The sequence below is a fragment of the Homalodisca vitripennis genome, chromosome 2 (genome assembly GCF_021130785.1).
Source record: "Homalodisca vitripennis isolate AUS2020 chromosome 2, UT_GWSS_2.1, whole genome shotgun sequence".
In the NCBI taxonomy this organism is placed as follows: Eukaryota; Metazoa; Arthropoda; class Insecta; order Hemiptera; family Cicadellidae; genus Homalodisca; species Homalodisca vitripennis.
Genome location: NC_060208.1, coordinates 202,091,546 through 202,111,202, shown reverse-complemented (window position 1 = coordinate 202,111,202; position 19,657 = coordinate 202,091,546). Strand labels below are relative to the sequence as shown.

At 35.8% G+C, this 19,657-nt stretch overlaps 1 protein-coding gene across 1 annotated transcript in view; it reads right to left on the bottom strand.

The window, feature by feature from the left end:
- Window positions 1-6,947, bottom strand: part of LOC124355278 (pikachurin) — a 417,704-nt gene extending 410,757 nt beyond the window's left edge. The window contains exon 1 of the mRNA XM_046806336.1: window positions 6,671-6,947. Coding sequence (XP_046662292.1) covers window positions 6,671-6,767 — 97 coding nt within the window. The 5' untranslated portion in view covers window positions 6,768-6,947. The remainder of the gene's footprint in view (window positions 1-6,670) is intronic.
- Between the last annotated feature and the right edge of the window lie 12,710 nt (window positions 6,948-19,657).

Below are 19,657 nucleotides of genomic sequence, written 5' to 3'. Positions count from 1 at the left end.
GTTTATCGTATTATGAAAGTGGTTCTAAAGCAAATATACACTGTTGAAGAGTTGCGTTAGATGGCGAGGAAGTGGTGATATTGCTATATAGAGGTGATACTGAACTGACTATTTGTATGGTATTATGAAAGTGGTTCTAAAGCAAATACAAACTGTTGAAGAGTTGCGTTAGATGGCGAGGAAGTGGTGATATTGCTATATAGAGGTGATACTGAACTGACTATGTCTATGGTATTATGAAAGTGGTTCTAAAGCAAATACAAACTGTTGAAGAGTTGCGTTAGATGGCGAGGAAGTGGTGATATTGCTACTCAGTGGTGATACTGAACTGACTATCTGTATGGTATTATGAAAGTGGTTCTAAAGCAAATACAAACTGTTGAAGAGTTGCGTTAGATGGCGAGGAAGTGGTGATATTGCTACTCAGTGGTGATACTGAACTGACAATCTGTATGGTATTATGAAAGTGGTTCTAAAGCAAATACAAACTGTTGAAGAGTTGCGTTAGATGGCGAGGAAGTGGTGATATTGCTACTTAGAGGTGATACTGAACTGACTATCTGTATGGTATTATGAAAGTGGTTCTAAAGCAAATACAAACTGTTGAAGATTTGCGTTAGATGGCGAGGAAATGGTGATATTGCTACTCAGTGGTGATACTGAACTGACAATCTGTATGGTATTATGAAAGTGGTTCTAAAGCAAATACAAACTGTTGAAGAGTTGCGTTAGATGGCGAGGAAGTGGTGATATTGCTATATAGAGGTGATACTGAACTGACAATCTGTATGGTATTATGAAAGTGGTTCTAAAGCAAATACAAACTGTTGAAGATTTGCGTTAGATGGCGAGGAAGTGGTGATATTGCTACTCAGTGGTGATACTGAACTGACTATGTCTATGGTATTATGAAAGTGGTTCTAAAGCAAAAACAAACTGTTGAAGAGTTGCGTTAGATGGCGAGGAAGTGGTGATATTGCTACTCAGTGGTGATACTGAACTGACAATCTGTATGGTATTATGAAAGTGGTTCTAAAGCAAATACAAACTGTTGAAGATTTGTGTTGGATGATCAGGAAATGGTGATATTGCTACTCAGTGGTGATACTGAACTGACTATGTTTATGGTATTATGAAAGTGGTTCTAAAGCAAATATACACTGTTGAAGAGTTGCGTTAGATGGCGAGGAAGTGGTGATATTGCTATATAGAGGTGATACTGAACTGACTATCTGTATGGTATTAAGAAAGTGGTTCTAAAGCAAATACAAACTGTTGAAGATTTGCGTTAGATGGCGAGGAAGTGGTGATATTGCTACTCAGTGGTGATACTGAACTGACTATGTCTATGGTATTATGAAAGTGGTTCTAAAGCAAATACACACTGTTGAAGAGTTGCGTTAGATGGCGAGGAAGTGGTGATATTGCTACTCAGTGGTGATACTGAACTGACTATCTGTATGGTATTATGAAAGTGGTTCTAAAGCAAATACAAACTGTTGAAGAGTTGCGTTAGATGGCGAGGAAGTGGTGATATTGCTACTCAGAGGTGATACTGAACTGACTATCGGTATGGTATTATGAAAGTGGTTCTAAAGCAAATACAAACTGTTGAAGATTTGTGTTGGATGGCGAGGAAGTGGTGATATTGCTACTCAGTGGTGATACTGAACTGATTATGTCTATCGTATTATTAAAAGTGGTTCTAAAGCAAATACACACTGTTGAAGAGTTGTGTTAGATGGCGAGGAAGTGGTGATATTGCTACTCAGTGGTGATACTGAACTGATTATGTCTATGGTATTATGAAAGTGGTTCTAAAGCAAATACACACTGTTGAAGAGTTGCGTTAGATGGCGAGGAAGTGGTGATATTGCTACTCAGTGGTGATACTGAAATGACTATGTCTATGGTATTATGAAAGTGGTTCTAAAGCAAATACAAACTGTTGAAGAGTTGCGTTAGATGGCGAGGAAGTGGTGATATTGCTACTCAGTGGTGATACTGAACTGACAATCTGTATGGTATTATGAAAGTGGTTCTAAAGCAAATACAAACTGTTGAAGATTTGTGTTGGATGATGAGGAAATGGTGATATTGCTACTCAGTGGTGATACTGAACTGACTATGTTTATCGTATTATGAAAGTGGTTCTAAAGCAAATATACACTGTTGAAGAGTTGCGTTAGATGGCGAGGAAGTGGTGATATTGCTATATAGAGGTGATACTGAACTGACTATCTGTATGGTATTAAGAAAGTGGTTCTAAAGCAAATACAAACTGTTGAAGAGGTGCGTTAGATGGCGAGGAAATGGTGATATTGCTACTCAGTGGTGATACTGAACTGACTATCTGTATGGTATTATGAAAGTGGTTCTAAAGCAAATACAAACTGTTGAAGATTTGTGTTGGATGGCGAGGAAGTGGTGATATTGCTACTCAGTGGTGATACTGAACTGACAATCTGTATGGTATTATGAAAGTGGTTCTAAAGCAAATACAAACTGTTGAAGATTTGTGTTGGATGGCGAGGAAATGGTGATATTGCTACTCAGTGGTGATACTGAACTGACTATCTGTATGGTATTATGAAAGTGGTTCTAAAGCAAATATACACTGTTGAAGAGTTGCGTTAGATGGCGAGGAAGTGGTGATATTGCTATATAGAGGTGATACTGAACTGACTATCTGTATGGTATTATGAAAGTGGTTCTAAAGCAAATACAAACTGTTGAAGAGGTGCGTTAGATGGCGAGGAAGTGGTGATATTGCTACTCAGTGGTGATACTGAACTGACTATCTGTATGGTATTATGAAAGTGGTTCTAAAGCAAATACAAACTGTTGAAGATTTGTGTTGGATGGTGAGGAAGTGGTGATATTGCTACTCAGTGGTGATACTGAACTGACTATGTCTATGGTATTATGAAAGTGGTTCTAAAGCAAATACACACTGTTGAAGAGTTGCGTTAGATGGCGAGGAAGTGGTGATATTGCTACTTAGAGGTGATACTGAACTGACTATGTCTATGGTATTATGAAAGTGGTTCTAAAGCAAATACAAACTGTTGAAGATTTGCGTTAGATGGCGAGGAAATGGTGATATTGCTACTCAGTGGTGATACTGAACTGACAATCTGTATGGTATTATGAAAGTGGTTCTAAAGCAAATACAAACTGTAAAGAGTTGCGTTAGATGGCGAGGAAGTGGTGATATTGCTACTCAGTGGTGATACTGAACTGACTATCTGTATGGTATTATGAAAGTGGTTCTAAAGCAAATACAAACTGTTGAAGATTTGCGTTAGATGGCGAGGAAATGGTGATATTGCTACTCAGTGGTGATACTGAACTGACAATCTGTATGGTATTATGAAAGTGGTTCTAAAGCAAATACAAACTGTTGAAGAGTTGCGTTAGATGGCGAGGAAGTGGTGATATTGCTATATAGAGGTGATACTGAACTGACTATCTGTATGGTATTAAGAAAGTGGTTCTAAAGCAAATACAAACTGTTGAAGAGTTGCGTTAGATGGCGAGGAAGTGGTGATATTGCTACTCAGTGGTGATACTGAACTGACTATCTCTATGGTATTATGAAAGTGGTTCTAAAGCAAATACAAACTGTTGAAGATTTGTGTTGGATGGCGAGGAAGTGGTGATATTGCTACTCAGTGGTGATACTGAACTGACTATCTGTATGGTATTATGAAAGTGGTTCTAAAGCAAATACAAACTGTTGAAGAGTTGCGTTAGATGGCGAGGAAGTGGTGATATTGCTACTCAGTGGTGATACTGAACTGACTATCTGTATGGTATTATGAAAGTGGTTCTAAAGCAAATACAAACTGTTGAAGAGTTGCGTTAGATGGCGAGGAAGTGGTGATATTGCTACTCAGTGGTGATACTGAACTGACAATCTGTATGGTATTATGAAAGTGGTTCTAAAGCAAATACAAACTGTTGAAGAGTTGCGTTAGATGGCGAGGAAGTGGTGATATTGCTACTCAGTGGTGATACTGAACTGACTATCTGTATGGTATTATGAAAGTGGTTCTAAAGCAAATACAAACTGTTGAAGAGTTGCGTTAGATGGCGAGGAAGTGGTGATATTGCTACTCAGTGGTGATACTGAACTGACTATCTGTATGGTATTATGAAAGTGGTTCTAAGCAAATACAAACTGTTGAAGAGTTGCGTTAGATGGCGAGGAAGTGGTGATATTGCTACTCAGTGGTGATACTGAACTGACTATGTCTATGGTATTATGAAAGTGGTTCTAAAGCAAATACAAATTGTTGAAGAGTTGCGTTAGATGGCGAGGAAGTGGTGATATTGCTACTCAGAGGTGATACTGAACTGACTATCTCTATGGTATTATGAAAGTGGTTCTTAAGCAAATACAAACTGTAAAGAGTTGCGTTAGATAGCGAGGAGGGGATGATATTGCTACTTAGAGGTGATACTGAACTGACTGTCTGTATGGTACTAACATTGTTCTATGTAGCGCCTAAATAACGTTGGTTGTTCTGAGGAATATGCATAGCCACTATCAAGCGTTGCATATCCCTTTACGTTTCAAAAACATGATACATTGTTCAATGTATTCAGGAAAACATTACAAAGACAACTGTCCACTGAAATCACCCAATATCATTAGGAATGTGGTATTGATAGAAAAATTTAAAATTTGCATTTTACCAACAGCTATTAAGTGCAATTATTGGTGCAAGTTTTAAAAGATCGTCTTACAGTACGTCTTCTCAAAATATTCTCTTAGACACTCTGATCTCTAATAAAATCTCTTTAAATAAAATTCCAATCATTTGACTCGCAAATATCTTACATATATGTAAATCAATTCAAGAAGTGTCAGTAAGTTCCTTGCAAACTCCAAACCTTTTCCTGCCATGATTTTTGCGTAGTTATCTCTACAGTATGTCTTGGAAATCTACAGATTTAAACGTTTTTTTCCTTATTTTATGAAGTATATAGGCTTTAAAGGCTTAAAGTGACGCCTAGTGCTCTGAAATAGCGGACTCAAAATCTCTCTTTATTAAAAGCCTTTAAATATATAAAAGTATTTAATTGTTGTTTCGTCCAATAAAGCAGAGATTGAGAAGGCACACATTATCTAACAGATCTTTTAAACAGTCCCTCAAGACACGTAATTAGTATCTCAAGCCTCTTACATTGTGTGTTATAAGCTGCTTGAGAGACTCGTCTTCTGTAGTGTCTCCCCATCCTAAATACAAGTCCTTCTCTTTAATACGTACTAATTAAACATCCCATAATTCATAAACAAGTTTACGCACAATCATAATCGCTGTGGCTAATAACTTCTATGGATGCTGGATACAAAAAAGGCTAAGATACAATATTTTATGTCTTTGCGCCTATAAAGAAAACCGAATCCTAGCTACATTGTACGATTCCAGTATTTAATTCCTCCGGATTGATAGTTTGGGACTGTTGTATCACTATTCCGTTAAGATTTAACTGGAAAGAAGATATACTAGTAGTTCCCGGAATGTCTATGATGGCCTTCCAAACCTGTATTTTTCCTGCTGCTATCCTTACTGCTGAATATTCTGTAACGCTGACTAGAGCTACATTGCTGACTAGAGTCACATTGCTGACTAGAGTCACATTGCTGACTATAGTCACATTCTGTATTGCGCCGTGACGTGAATGTTCGCTTGGCAGGAACTAACGCCCGAGAGACGGGTTTGAACTTTAAACTGGAAACACATCTCAATTTAACACGTCTTAACCGAAAATATTCCTAACGTCGATAACTAGCAAACAGTGCAGCTGTGAAAGGCATAGTTCTTTGATTACAAATTCAACTTGTAGCAAACTTCTGTCGTTTCGCAAAAAGTCTCTTTTGCTCCAGGAGGATTATATTGTGCATGCTGTGGTACGCTATGGATTAAGTCCCAAGTGTATTTAATTGCTCCAAAAACATAATAAATCTTTATTTGAATATAAACTATTTTTGCGTCTTACTTGAAGTTAATTTGACTGGAATAATCCATTGACTATTGATAAATTATGTTTGTTATGGATTACGGTACGTATGTTATACATCACTAAGCAGGATATTTTATCCCATTGCTTAAAGTTGTAATACTAGTATAATCAGTAAAATTTAAAACATTTTTTTTTAATATGCAATAGTTTATGTTTTTACTATGACACATTTATTCAAGGGAACCCCCAATTCTATATCATATCGCAGGCAAAGTACACAGGTGTAACTCCCAGAACACTCATAAATGTTAGGTTAGAAAATGTATCCAAAGAAAAGTTGAAAGATTTTACTATCATATAGTATCTTTACATTCAGTAGTTGTATAAAATATGTACACAGCACACAATTACTTTTAATCGAACGTTAACATCTTCGAATTTCGCGGTTATATCGAAACACGAGGAGACATCGATGTGGGGTGAATAACCTGTATCGTATTATGGATCGCTGTGGATAACGTGTAGCCTCTGGTGCGGGTCTCCGTACAAACCCAAGTGTATCAAACACAAACGATAAACTTACATCTGGATAGGCTCGCGTAGGCACCGAACGTCGGCCTCAATCGATCGACTCATCAAATATTCACCGATTGTCGCTCGGTGTCGGGCCATAACCTGCCACGGCACGTTCGGTTACCTTGAAATGCCGCCTCGAACTGCGTCTTGTCCAGGTCGTTGGAGGACACCAGGCTGATGAACAGAGGGATGACGATCCTGCAGAGGGCTGAAGCCATCGTTCGACCCCTGGCTTCCACCCAGGGAGACGGGGGCACCACTCACAGAGTACACCCACACCCACACACGCGCACACACACCATGAGACACTCTCCACTCGTTATCAGTATCAGGGAGGTACCTGGACCGGGGGAACCGCTCCTGGCATTGCACACCACCACCGAACTGAAACTGGAGGGTTCCCGAGTCTGCCGCTAGGGGCGTCGCGGCGCCGATCGAACTTGCTACTCCACTCTCCCATTCATGTGTCGGTGTGGGCGCCCCCACGCCATCTCGTGACGCCGCCGGCAACTACCGCCGATTTTATTGATAATGAATTCTTTATCGGTAGTTACAGGAATCATACGCTCGCCGGTTTACTGAGGACCTGAGTGTACAACGATACGCCCTTTATTTACCGTAACTGTTCTTTTACTGCTCCCCGCGATTATTCGTTTGTTCCCACCTTTCGCTTTTACTTTTGGACAGTTGTCACGTTCTGTTTGTGAATCGGACTTAACATTCCTCGAGTTTACATTGGAATAAACGAGACGCTTGATAAATTGGCAAGGCACAGTTGTGCACAATTTTAAGTAGGTAAGGTTTGTGTTTAATAGTCTATGTAAACGTCGACTGTTTGTTCACTTTTAAAGGTTTATTTTTGGTACAAATATGTTGATTTGCCGGTGTCTCAAACAGTAGCAAAGTGTAACCGTTTTATCTCTGACCCGAACGTTTAACGTGTGAAAATAAAAATAGTTCCTTTCTTATTCATTAACCTTTCTAAACAGGATGTCAGAGTTAGGAGTTATGTGTGTTACGAGTGTTGAGTTACGACTTGTGACCGCATTTATTTGGCGCAAGCCTACGGAATAAAAATTATTTAAATTATTTATAAGGATAAAACTAAATAAGGTAATAAAATTATCAGAAAGAAATGATAATTTAAAGAGAAAGACTATAAGCTATCATTTATGTGTTTATGATAGTTATCAACCAATCAAATGCGTGAGGGATGGTATCACGATCTCTACCCCCAACGAATACACACACACACACACACACAAACAGGTAAACAGAGGGAGGGAGAGAGACAGGCAGAGAGAGAGAGAGAGAGAGAGAGAGAGAGAGGAGAGAGAGAGAGAGAGAGAGAGAGAGAGAGAGAGAGAGACAAACAAACAGACAGGCAGGCAGACAGACAGACGGGCAGGCAGGCAGGCAGACACGCATCACATGCTACATTATGGTAGTAGGTGGTCGTTCACCATACACGGTGGAGGTTCTTACTCCACTCTCTGAGTACAGTATACAGACCGCGCGCTGAATGTTCACTCTGGGCACCTATGTGCCCAACAAAAAATTGTTGACTGTGATCGCTAATTCTGTAGGTCTGATCAGGACAATGATCTTGCAAAATCTCGATCTTCAAAGGTTACAGACTGAGGAGTCGATTAAACGGTTTCCATTTATTTACATTTTTATTAATTACACTCAATATATCAAAGGGAAACTGTTCAAAACTATATGCAATTTGCATTTGTCCCCCCCCCTCCCGAATTGACATCGGTAATCTGTCATTCAGCGAAAACTTTACGCTGCGGCGAAGGTTTTAATTCTATAGAAACTTGAATACACCAGCCCTAATTTATTTTCTTTAACAGATACTAATCTCCAACGATAGAGCGTCTCCTGGGATGAAACACATTCAGTAAACTACAGCCAGGATATGTTTAGTGCTCCTAGTCTGGGTACCATAGCAATCAATCGCCTCATCGTTAATGACCTCAACACACAAGAGAATGGAACTAGTTTGATGATGCAATATACATTATCTCGTATTCATAGAAGTGCATTGACGTTAACTGCCGAGTCGTCACCATGACAATGCCAATGAGATATTGACATTCATGCCAATATCCACCGTTATTAATGTTACCGTTTTTCTTTATCGCATACATTATATATTATCATGGCACTCGAATCTAAGTTTGAGAAGTGTATCTTTATTAATAATTGAGTTTTTATTGCTATCAAGGTAGGTGTACGCACACCACGTGTCACGGTGATGTCGCTTTCTACATTTCACGTCTATAACGCTTTTCATTCATGAGATTTCCTGCGGGCAGACAGGAAATATAGGAAGGACATTTGACAGCTCCCGGACAGACAAGATAGAAACTATGCCAGCCTACTCGACGATAGGGTTCAATTACGCTCAACCAAATCCCATAAACAGATAAACACCGCAGATCAAACTCGTTCTTGCCTTTGTAGAAATTATATTTCAGTACCTTTCTAGATACTTTGTGGATAGTTAGGCGTGAGTTATTGCGTCACATGTTTATATACCAAACCGCCTGACATAACAGGATTCGCTGAGGTTACATGCAAAATTTGAAATCACTTAATTCTCGAGTTCTCGAGATGTCCTGTTGGCATATCTTGCCACATGATAAATTTGGATTTTTGTGTACTAAACTGGGTTTCATATCAGTGTTTCAAATAATTAAAGCCTACACTCCAAGTTACCACAACAAGATTTGTGTGTAAATATATATACAGTATATATATATATATATATGTGTGTGTGTGTGTGTGTGTGTGTGTGTGTGTGTGTGTGTATGGTGTGTTTCTTAAATGAACTGATTCAATTGTAAACAGTTTAGGGTTAGTAAAGTTTAAAATCAAAAATCTCATCAGTGTATTTTTTACATTAACCTAAGTTGCAAACTCTAGCCATCTTTGAACGGCTGTCATTTTTGACTCGGTTATCCGTTTGAGGTCGGGTTTGCGGCTCTGTACTCTACTAATAAAGACCTTTTATTTTATATGCATATCAACCTATGCTTACATTTAAGATTTTCTTCTTACTCCTAGCGGGACGCTCCCCTGAAGGTTTGAAAAATATTTAAAAATATTTTAACCGACCCGGGACTTTTTTTACACCCTGTATATATCAGTTCGTTCTTGAGATATATTGTGGACGGACAGACAAATAAACGAAGAGACACACATTTAATTTTCCAGCCCCTCGAGTGAGTGGATTCGGTAACGCTCAGCCAAAAATAACAAATATATAGTGACAAAATTAGGTAACTAAATTTATGCGTTTCAACACAAATACTCATCAGATTATTAATCCTTTGACGCGGTAGTTTGCAAGAGGGTTTGTATATTTTGAGTGTATTATTGTTTCAATGGGTTTTAACTCTAAAAGCTATTATTATGGTCGTATTACAACAAAACAACACAAAACTTTATAACATCGTAATAGATTATCCGCCTTTATGAACATACAGTATGTACTTTAATTGTATATTTGATTAAACTTCATAGAATAGTGCCACGATAAGTTATGTAACAATTATATAATTAATGTTTCTATTAATTCTAAAATTATCGGCAAGTACTATTTTTTTTTCTTTACTTAAATTTGTTTTAGCTGGGGTTTGACCCATTACAGTAAGTCTACTGGGTGGTAGTCAATAATAGCATTCTCGAGCATTAATTACAATCACACGACTTTTCAGTTCAATTTTACTATACCCAAAATAATTGAAAATCTGTAATTTACATAAATAGAGAAGAACAGTAGATCGAGTACAGAGCCCTGTAGAGTACCCCTGGTGATTTCAACGCCACTGCTGTCGGATGGCAGACGGCGCACTCGTATTCCAGAATTCACCGAATTCGGAATGGTGAAAAAACTAGGTTACGTTTATACTTTCGATTTAAGATCAAATTACATAGAATAAACTGCAATGAGGATTTTACTTTGTAGTGCGACTTGCAGTTAACATGAAACTAACCAAAAGTGTTATTACCTACCTAACACATTTTAGAGTGAAACGCAATATTAGAATCTATTTTAGATTTTTGTAATGAGGGCGTGCCACTTAAACGCTACAACAATTGTAAATAAATAAATAAGACAAACCATAATCAAAATATATATTTCTTAGTTAAAATAAAATAAACAAAGGCGAAACAGGTACCTAAATAAGAAACAAGGATAACCAAAATAACAATCATTGAGATAAAGAAACATAATTATTATTATTATTGGTGTTATTATTATTTTTGTTGTTGTTATTATTATTGTTATTATTGTTTTTATTAATATTATTATTATATAAAACAGCTGATTTAGTTATACTGAGATTCTGTAAGTGCCTTTGGACAAGACACATAGATGCGCTAGGGCCTTGTAGATACGAAAATGCGCTCTTTTTATGCACAACATGTAGCTCCTTCTTTTACATAGGCACGCCATTACGTTGCATATTGAACAGGATCTTCAAAAATTATACATGTTATATGTAAAAATAGGTATCACAACTTGAATTTATGATAGATATAACTAAGAAAAATCCTTTTTCTCATAAATTATTTTTTATATTAAACTTATTACTTTTACCAAGTCATTGTTTATTTCTTATATTTTCGTAGTTGTATCATTAAAATACATATGTTTTAAATAATATTTAACATAATGTACACTCCCATTTAAAGTCAGTTTAATTATTTTTTAATTATTACATTCATATTATCCAAAACAAATGGGGTGACTACACAATAGCTCTAGGAATAATATAATTTAACTTATATAATTTAAGTATCTAACATGCATACCTCCAGCATAAATAAAGAATGAGAGGGTTCAGCCAATATAAATAAAAATGTAGTTTCCAACCGATTGAAGTATGCCTAAATCATGTATTACAATGCAAGTGAATACTACACTTTACTGAAAATCAATATTTACTCTGTATGTGTTTAATTAATAGAATATTGCGTAGTAATAAAAATGTTTTCGTACCGAAGCCAACAAACACGTATTTTACAAAATCATTTAATTTCTTAGCACCTACATTATTTAACAAATTGCCAAACAACATAAAAGATTTAAGTAATATAAATGTTTTTCTTAAAAAATTAAGACTATGGTTGTTTACAATTCAGAATATTGAAGATTTATTGTTTTATATTTGTAATTAGTTGTTTTAGTTTTCCCTCCTACTTTAGTCCATTGTACTTTGCTTTACTTAGTTTATATTGCCTTGTATTATAATTATTATAGTTATGATAATTATTATAGTTATTAAATCATAAATTCTCTCAATAAGTATTTAAGTAGTTTTGTCTAATGATGTTGTAAGTGTTCATATTATAAATTGTAGTAGTTTGGAAGAGTAGTATTTATTGTATCTTTGATTGCTGTATTATAGATTTAAGCATAATTACTTTATTTTTGTTTTTATAATTTAGCTGCCATTTGAACGGTGATATTTTTAAATTGCAGTAAAGCCTCCAATCAGGCTAAGCCTTGGAGGATTAAATATTTCTCATGATATACTTCTTAAATGTATATGATGTATGTAAGGTGTTGGTTGAGAAATAAATTTCTTTCTTTCTTCTTTCTTTCTATTGTTATATAATTTAACATGACATCAGTGAAATATACTTATAAGTAACAAACAACAATGTTTAATAAATAACTAAGATGTAATAACAAACAGAACATCGATAACAAGTAAATACACTTTAACAAAATTTATTGGAAGATTCAACTACTAATGAAAACAAATTACTATCATATAATATAAATATTTAGAAAGGAACAAATATAGACAGTAACATGAAAAGTCGTACATGTTTTAAATTTACTATAATAATAATATACCGTACACTTTTATAGGAATAACAAAAAAAAAACCAAAATTGCAGTACAAATAACAAATCTATTACTACGAACGAGTAAAAATCTTGGATTGGGTACTAAATTTTAGCGGGTATAATCAATAACGTCTAACAAAGTTTTTATATAAATGTAGACACACCATGGTAATATTTATACTCGGCTACTGGAAATCAAAGTAACCCGTTTTGTCTCTTTTCAGATACTGGGGCATTTAATTGATCAATTAATTGCATGACTGTTTAGTTTTCAAATAAGACCCAACTTACACAGAATATTATTATAATTCATATTAACTTACGACGTATTTTCTTTTTTGATCTATTAAATCTCATAAAATGCAAACAACATCGTGACCTCTACATTTTCAGCCTTTCTTCTACAATTTTAGTTCCCACCGTATCAAATAATTCCTAACAAAATTTCTAAATACTTACAATATCTCGGCTTAATTGTGGAGGCCTAAATTCAGTAGTGGTAAAGGCGGTAATGCACAGCCGCTGATAAATACGATAGCAAGGAGCGGAGGTGTATCATGATTGGCTCAATCTTAATGAGTCGGCGAGTAATATGTATTATTTATAACAAGCTGCCAACTTTTTGATAGTCTAATGTTGTCTTCATTGCTGGAATTTTCACTATTTAAAGTAACCTTGACTGATAGGTCTTGGTATTTTAATCCAATAGCACGTAATATTTCTTAGTACTTTCGTTTTGTCAATTTGTATTGCAAGATTGGTTTTGTAATTGTATTCTCTTTAATAATCAAATCATTCAAAAACCATTATTTAGCATATACAATTTTTAGCACCCTATATATATATATATATATATATATATATATATATATATATATATATATATATATATATATATATTGTTTTAAATTTAGTTTTTATTTAAATGAGAAATAATTTACTCGAAACACGCAACAATTCATACTGACTGCTCTGACTATTTGCTTCCAAACGTTTGTATAATAATTACATTAATTATTGATTTCATTCAGTTCAAGGTCAATACGTCGCACAGCCTGTGTTACAACACCTTTCCAGACATCACATTTTTCTAAAGGAAGTACACTATGAACTGACGAACTTATATCGTATACGTTATATTTTATTTGTAAAATAACCGAGGCCAATAAAATTGATTTTTGAAGCGGCAACCATGTGTCTTTGTGTCCTCTTATTAGTTAAATTTATACACACAATTATGTTAGGAATCGCTGTCATTAATAGTACAGAATATGTATTTTGAACCTTCTGATGTAACTATTTGTAATCAAACTACTGGTAAACTACTGTTTGTATGACAATCGGCACCAAAAAATGGTTCTCCTCAGTTTGGCTAAAATTTCGAAGGCATTTGTAGTTGTGTTGGCAATATTTCGATCCTTGTGAGCCGCGACACATACGATAGCCGTGACACCGACCTCGCAAGCCGAACAAGATTTTCCTAAGTATAGCTCGAGTGTTTTAACGAGTGAAACATTAGTTAGTTAAATTATTTAACTTTTACTCTCTCGTAGGTTTTGACAGTTATTGAACCGGTTTGTTTTGTATGATTCCGTAGCTACATTCTAAAATAGCTGTAATGATATCTAAATACGTTCTGACTAAACAACAGTTTTATTTATTTGTGCCAATTAAGGTGATGAAACATTTATAGTGTATCAGAACTTCGAATATTTGCCATCGCTGTATGTAATAACGTAGTTGGAGTACGCCACACCACGCAATAGGCCTCGCTAAGGTAGCCACAGCTCATTTCATACTCGAATTGTCCTGCGGACAGATCCAGGCAACAAGTCCATCCAATCAAAAATAAAAGCCCCCTGGCAGACAAGACAAATTGTGTCAACCTATTCAGTAATAGGCTGCAATAACGTTCAGCCAAATTCCATGTTTGGAAATGCCTTATCATATAACTCATCATCTTTGTCTGTGTAAAAATGAATTTTCTTACACAAAAAAGTCTACATATAATGTCTTTCCACATAAAACATTCAAATTGTTTACATTATTTTTGGTTTCAATTCACACCTTCAAATCAAACCACCAAAATACGATGTATATATTGGGGAGTTATGTCAATATTCCACATGTTAAAATCTCATATAACTGTACTCAGTTTTACAAAGTGATTTGTGCTGTGATTTTCTTGATGCAATCATGATTACTCATAAAGCCAATGCACAAAATATTTGCTAAAGATCAGCCAAACCCCGTGGAGTGACATGCACAACCATCGAACAGAGACACCTATAAAGAAAAAAATATCAAATATCAATATCTGCAAAATATCAAGTCTATATGGTATGTATGTAGTTTTGATTTTGAAATATCGTGCGGACAGACAGACAGACAGGAATGGGGTCTTTTTCGTTTAAGGGTCAGCACCTTACAAACATACTATACCTGACTGACAGTGCATTTAATCGTTTTTTTTTTGTGTTATTAGTTCGTAGGGCAGTAGTCCAGGTACTACTTCTAGTATAAACTCGTCTTATCTTATCAGTTATAAACACGCGCCGCTTACCTTTTGCCTGTAATGAAACCCGCGTTAGTTCTGTCTAGTTTTTCTTGTTCAATAAAGCGTGGTGAGTTGATCTAGTTGGACTTTGCAAGCTCGAGTTAACTTTTATTCTAAAAGAGCAAGCAGCGCGAAGCGCTGCGCAGCGGGCAAGCATCGCGTGATCTGAGTTTTCAATAGGCAAGCTAGGGTCTTTTGTGCTGGCCCTTAAACGAAAAAGACCCCAGGAATGAAATCTTTCCAGCCCCACAAGTAATAGGCTTCGCTAACGCTCAGCCAACAAGAATACAACACTACGTATCGAGGATTGGAATCCATCCTATTCTTCAGATGTCTAAAAACATTACCGTACGTAAGTTTAAGTAAACAGAAATAAATATATAGCGAGAAATTTGGAATACATGAGTTTTTAGAGATTTAATGGTAGTCCTAACTTCGCCTCGAAAATAAAAACAATTCCCGTTTCATTTGGGACATACATTACAAAGCAGATAAAGAGTGATGTGCATTTTATGTGCATCGATTAATTTTATTATCATGCCATTAACAATTTACTACAACTAGCCACTCGGATACGGTTTGAAGGCTCTGAATAACGTGTTTAGCTTTATATTTATCGGTTATTTGTTATTAAGAAATAACCGATTTTCTGGTTCTCGCTGTACATTTCAGTACTATTCCTTTTAACGTGTTATTGTTATTTAGCTCAGACATAACACACATTCAATTATATCTGGAATCAGTCAAGTTAAGGTATGTCACTCAGTAAACTTACTCACCATTTCAAGTACAACTGATTTGTATAGCGCCTGCAAAAATTAAATGTGAAAGAACTACATGTGTGCAGCAAACGATGTACAAACGGCGCATGTAGTTCTTACATTATTATTCGTTACTTTATTGCCTGAGCGTCAGCGAAGCCTACCATTAAATGGACTGGAAAATTTTTATATTTGTCTGTTTGTCTGTCAATACGACATCATTGACATAAAGACGTGAAATGTTTGTATGAAGCTTCTTCGTGTCTATATAGGAAACACTAAATTAGGTAATGGTGCATTTCACTCCATCAGGTTTGGCTAAGTATTAGCGAATATTTTTACATTGGTCTTATAAATAGAAACAAACAAAAACAAAATGCAAAACAAAAATAAAACAGCAGAATACGTAAATTTGTAAGCAACTGAGTACAATGATGAGGTTCAAACATGAGACATATTAACATATGTATCATAACTACCCCAATACATACATAAGCTTTTGGTGACTTTTTGTTGGGTTATCTACACATAACATAGCTATGGCGGGAAATGTTGATTCAATGAGACTGTTGACCTTAGCTCGAGTTCACCTTTCTCTTAGTGCACCTGAGGAGACAATGAGAATAACTCAAATACATTATATTTTGTAGTCTAGATGTCTCTGATGTCAAAACAATGTAAGGAGTTCATTTTTAGCTTCTTCGTCGCCGAGTTTGTTTGGATCTATTCAGAAGAACATGACTCCATATTCCAAGAGGCAAGTCTGTGACAGCGCCAGATACTAGACGCTGCACTAAGAGGAAGGAGAATTGGAGGTAAACTCAGTATTCACATTGTTGGATCAAGTTTTCTGGCACAACATGTCAGGATGCAGACTCTGGTATCATAAGGATGAAAAATATGACGCACAACGTATGAGTGTGATGCTTAACCTTGTTTTTGTAATACACGCATCCTTAAGGTGTATTAAAATTTGCTCATCGGTTTATTTGTAAAATGTTGATATTTTCTAAATTGATAGCTTTGGTGATACTTAGAAAATGACATGTCACAAGATAGGGGTTGCAATTTTAAAATTTAATGTTATCTCCTCGTATTCACCGTTGAAAAGGGGAGGGGGATTTTTTTATCACTCAAAAAATCCCAAAAAATATTTTAATAAGTATGGTGAAGGTTGTACATCGATATCTCAATCCGTTTGGAATATATATGCAGGCGTATCAGGACTCAATTTACACCCTGTATGCCTGATCAAACCAATCAAAGATCTCTCTGTCATTTTTACATACATTCAGAATAAAACAACTTGTTACGACAATATTCTTTTGGACAAACATTCTCCCTGTAAAACTGTTAAACACAATAATAATGTGCATTATAATGCATCGTTTTTAAAATCAATATCGCTTATTTCTCACAAATAACTGACTGTAGCGTAACTGTATTACTTACCGTGTATTTATATAGCGCACTTTTTACTGAAACAACTAATTTTATGATTACTGCATTATTTTAAATAATGTATTAAATACATCATTTTAAGTAGTATGTGATATTAAGTTTATTAACAGTTTTTACTTGGCTGTTTTAAATTTAAGCTATCTCTGTTTTACGTAGTTACGAAAAAGAGTTCTTGGATTTATTTCAAATTGGCTACGAAGCAGAATTTCATTGGGGTACGTTTATTTTAAATAATTAAACATTTTCAATGAGTTTGGGATTTTATTCAATTTTAAGATAAGTAATACTACTAGATGCGTTCCATGAAAACGCAAAATTTTGTTTGGGAGACTGATATTGATATAATATTTAAAGTTATAAATTGTAAAGATTATTTACAAATCAGCTTTAAATCACTACATCTTTATTTTAAATCAATGTTGTACTTTGACAACCAAGCCGCTACATACGATACTTACTGTCCCAACATCGACAAAGACTGATTCTGAAAGTATCCCCCTAAAAGTATTTTCCTCATACACAGGGGCGCTCTCCGCCCGATTTGGATCTAAAAAACGGTCTTGTTTATCTTCTAACCCTCCGTATAACTTTTCTCCCATGACCCATTCATTATCTTCCACTACATCACTTAGCATTCAAAGCTCTTCGCTCCCTCCTCCATCTTCTATCCTCAATACCGGCGCTGTGCAACTACCAGAAGTAAAGTATCAATTTATCATCGACAAACACGCGGTATTCTCAGAAATATTGTCACTGTTCCAAACGCACATAGCCTAAACACTTCACTTATAAATATATTTATGTGATTCAGTGTGTTTCAATCTTTATTTTTAAAATTTATAATTTATTGTACATATATTTTCCATTGTTATTGTGAATAAATATCATAAGTCGAAAGAAATACAGTATTCTAATACCATTATATTGATTTGCTTATTTCAGTACATGTGAGAGACAAACATTGTGAAAAAGTGTAAATGTATTACTCAGTTTTGGGGAGGTTAGTTTTTGTATAAGATGAATGGCGCAGTGTAGCAGTACAACGCTCATCGCAAGATAACCACATCAAGCAACGTCGAGCGTGACTGCTGCTTGGATGTGTAAAACCGCTAAGACGATCGTATCTTTGCAAGCATCCCGCCTGTGCAGCCGGTGGTGGAGTGGTTCGGAAGTCACCTTTAAGCGGTGGATTCCCCGGTAAGTGTTAGAGAGGGCTTCTGGGATAAAATAGACATCTATACTTTAATTTAATACTTTTAACTTGTGGTAATTGTTAACGTAAAGGCCCGAAGTGGCAAAATACGAGTTTTTGCGTTATTACCTTATTGGAATCGTCCTACAGAACAAAACAATATAAGTTTGACGGGGTGCAAATGAGAAATGACGAAGTTGTATCAACGAGCGGAACAATATTTCCATGTTGTACATCCACGTCGGGCGTCATGTGACCTTCTGGTGACCGTGATTCAACCTCGTGATGAACGACATCGGATGCGGCGCCATCTTTGCAAACGTAAATGAATAATAATACTGAAATGAGCAGAACTTTGACCCTAATGAACAATGTTTTTTCTTAATTTCGAGCTACAAATTAATTAGTTGTTAACGGGTTGAGACTAGTGCCTCCGACCATCAGCGCGGGGCAGCACCAATGAAAAACGATAGATACCTATCAGTAAAATAAAACAATTCTAGATGGGCCGATCAGAAACATAAATTGAATTGTAATTGAAAGGCAATTATGTACAGTATAAAAAACTTATAATAAATCATGAAAACCCCTAATACGTATAAATGGACATTAATAGAGAACACTTTAACCATTAGTGGTTTTTACCACAGAATGTGCAGAACGAACCAAACTCCAACGAAATATAGCGTCGTCTCGCTGGCTTTCAAACGCAACAACGTGGACACCAAACCGAAGTATGTCTCTATGTCCTAAGCGCGTTATTACTTTATCAAAGAAGAGAACTCCTGCCCTGGTCCGATTTTCTAAAATTAACAACGCTCAAAACTTGGTTGTTTTTTGATATGTGGATTTTTCGAATTTTTGTGTCTCAACGAAACATCAAAGTCTCCCGACTATCTCGAAACAGTCAAAATATATTCGACTGCAACCGTCGAACAAATACACTTATATTAAACATTGATCCATGTTCTATTAAAAAGGAAATAATCTCACTGTCGGGTCAAAATGTAAACTCATTAACACGCCCGATGAAAACACTCCAGCACACACAAATTCACTACGGTTCGTCGAACTAGTGGGATGGTTTGATCCCATGAATTGTAAACATACTCACTCCGACCCAAACTACATACACGAATATCTTGTGAAGCAATGACTTCTGCCCAGGAGCGCTCAGATAACAGATACACTATCAATCCCCGGCCGCAGATAATATTTACAGATATCCAGACACAGCACACAAACAGGACATTAACACATTAA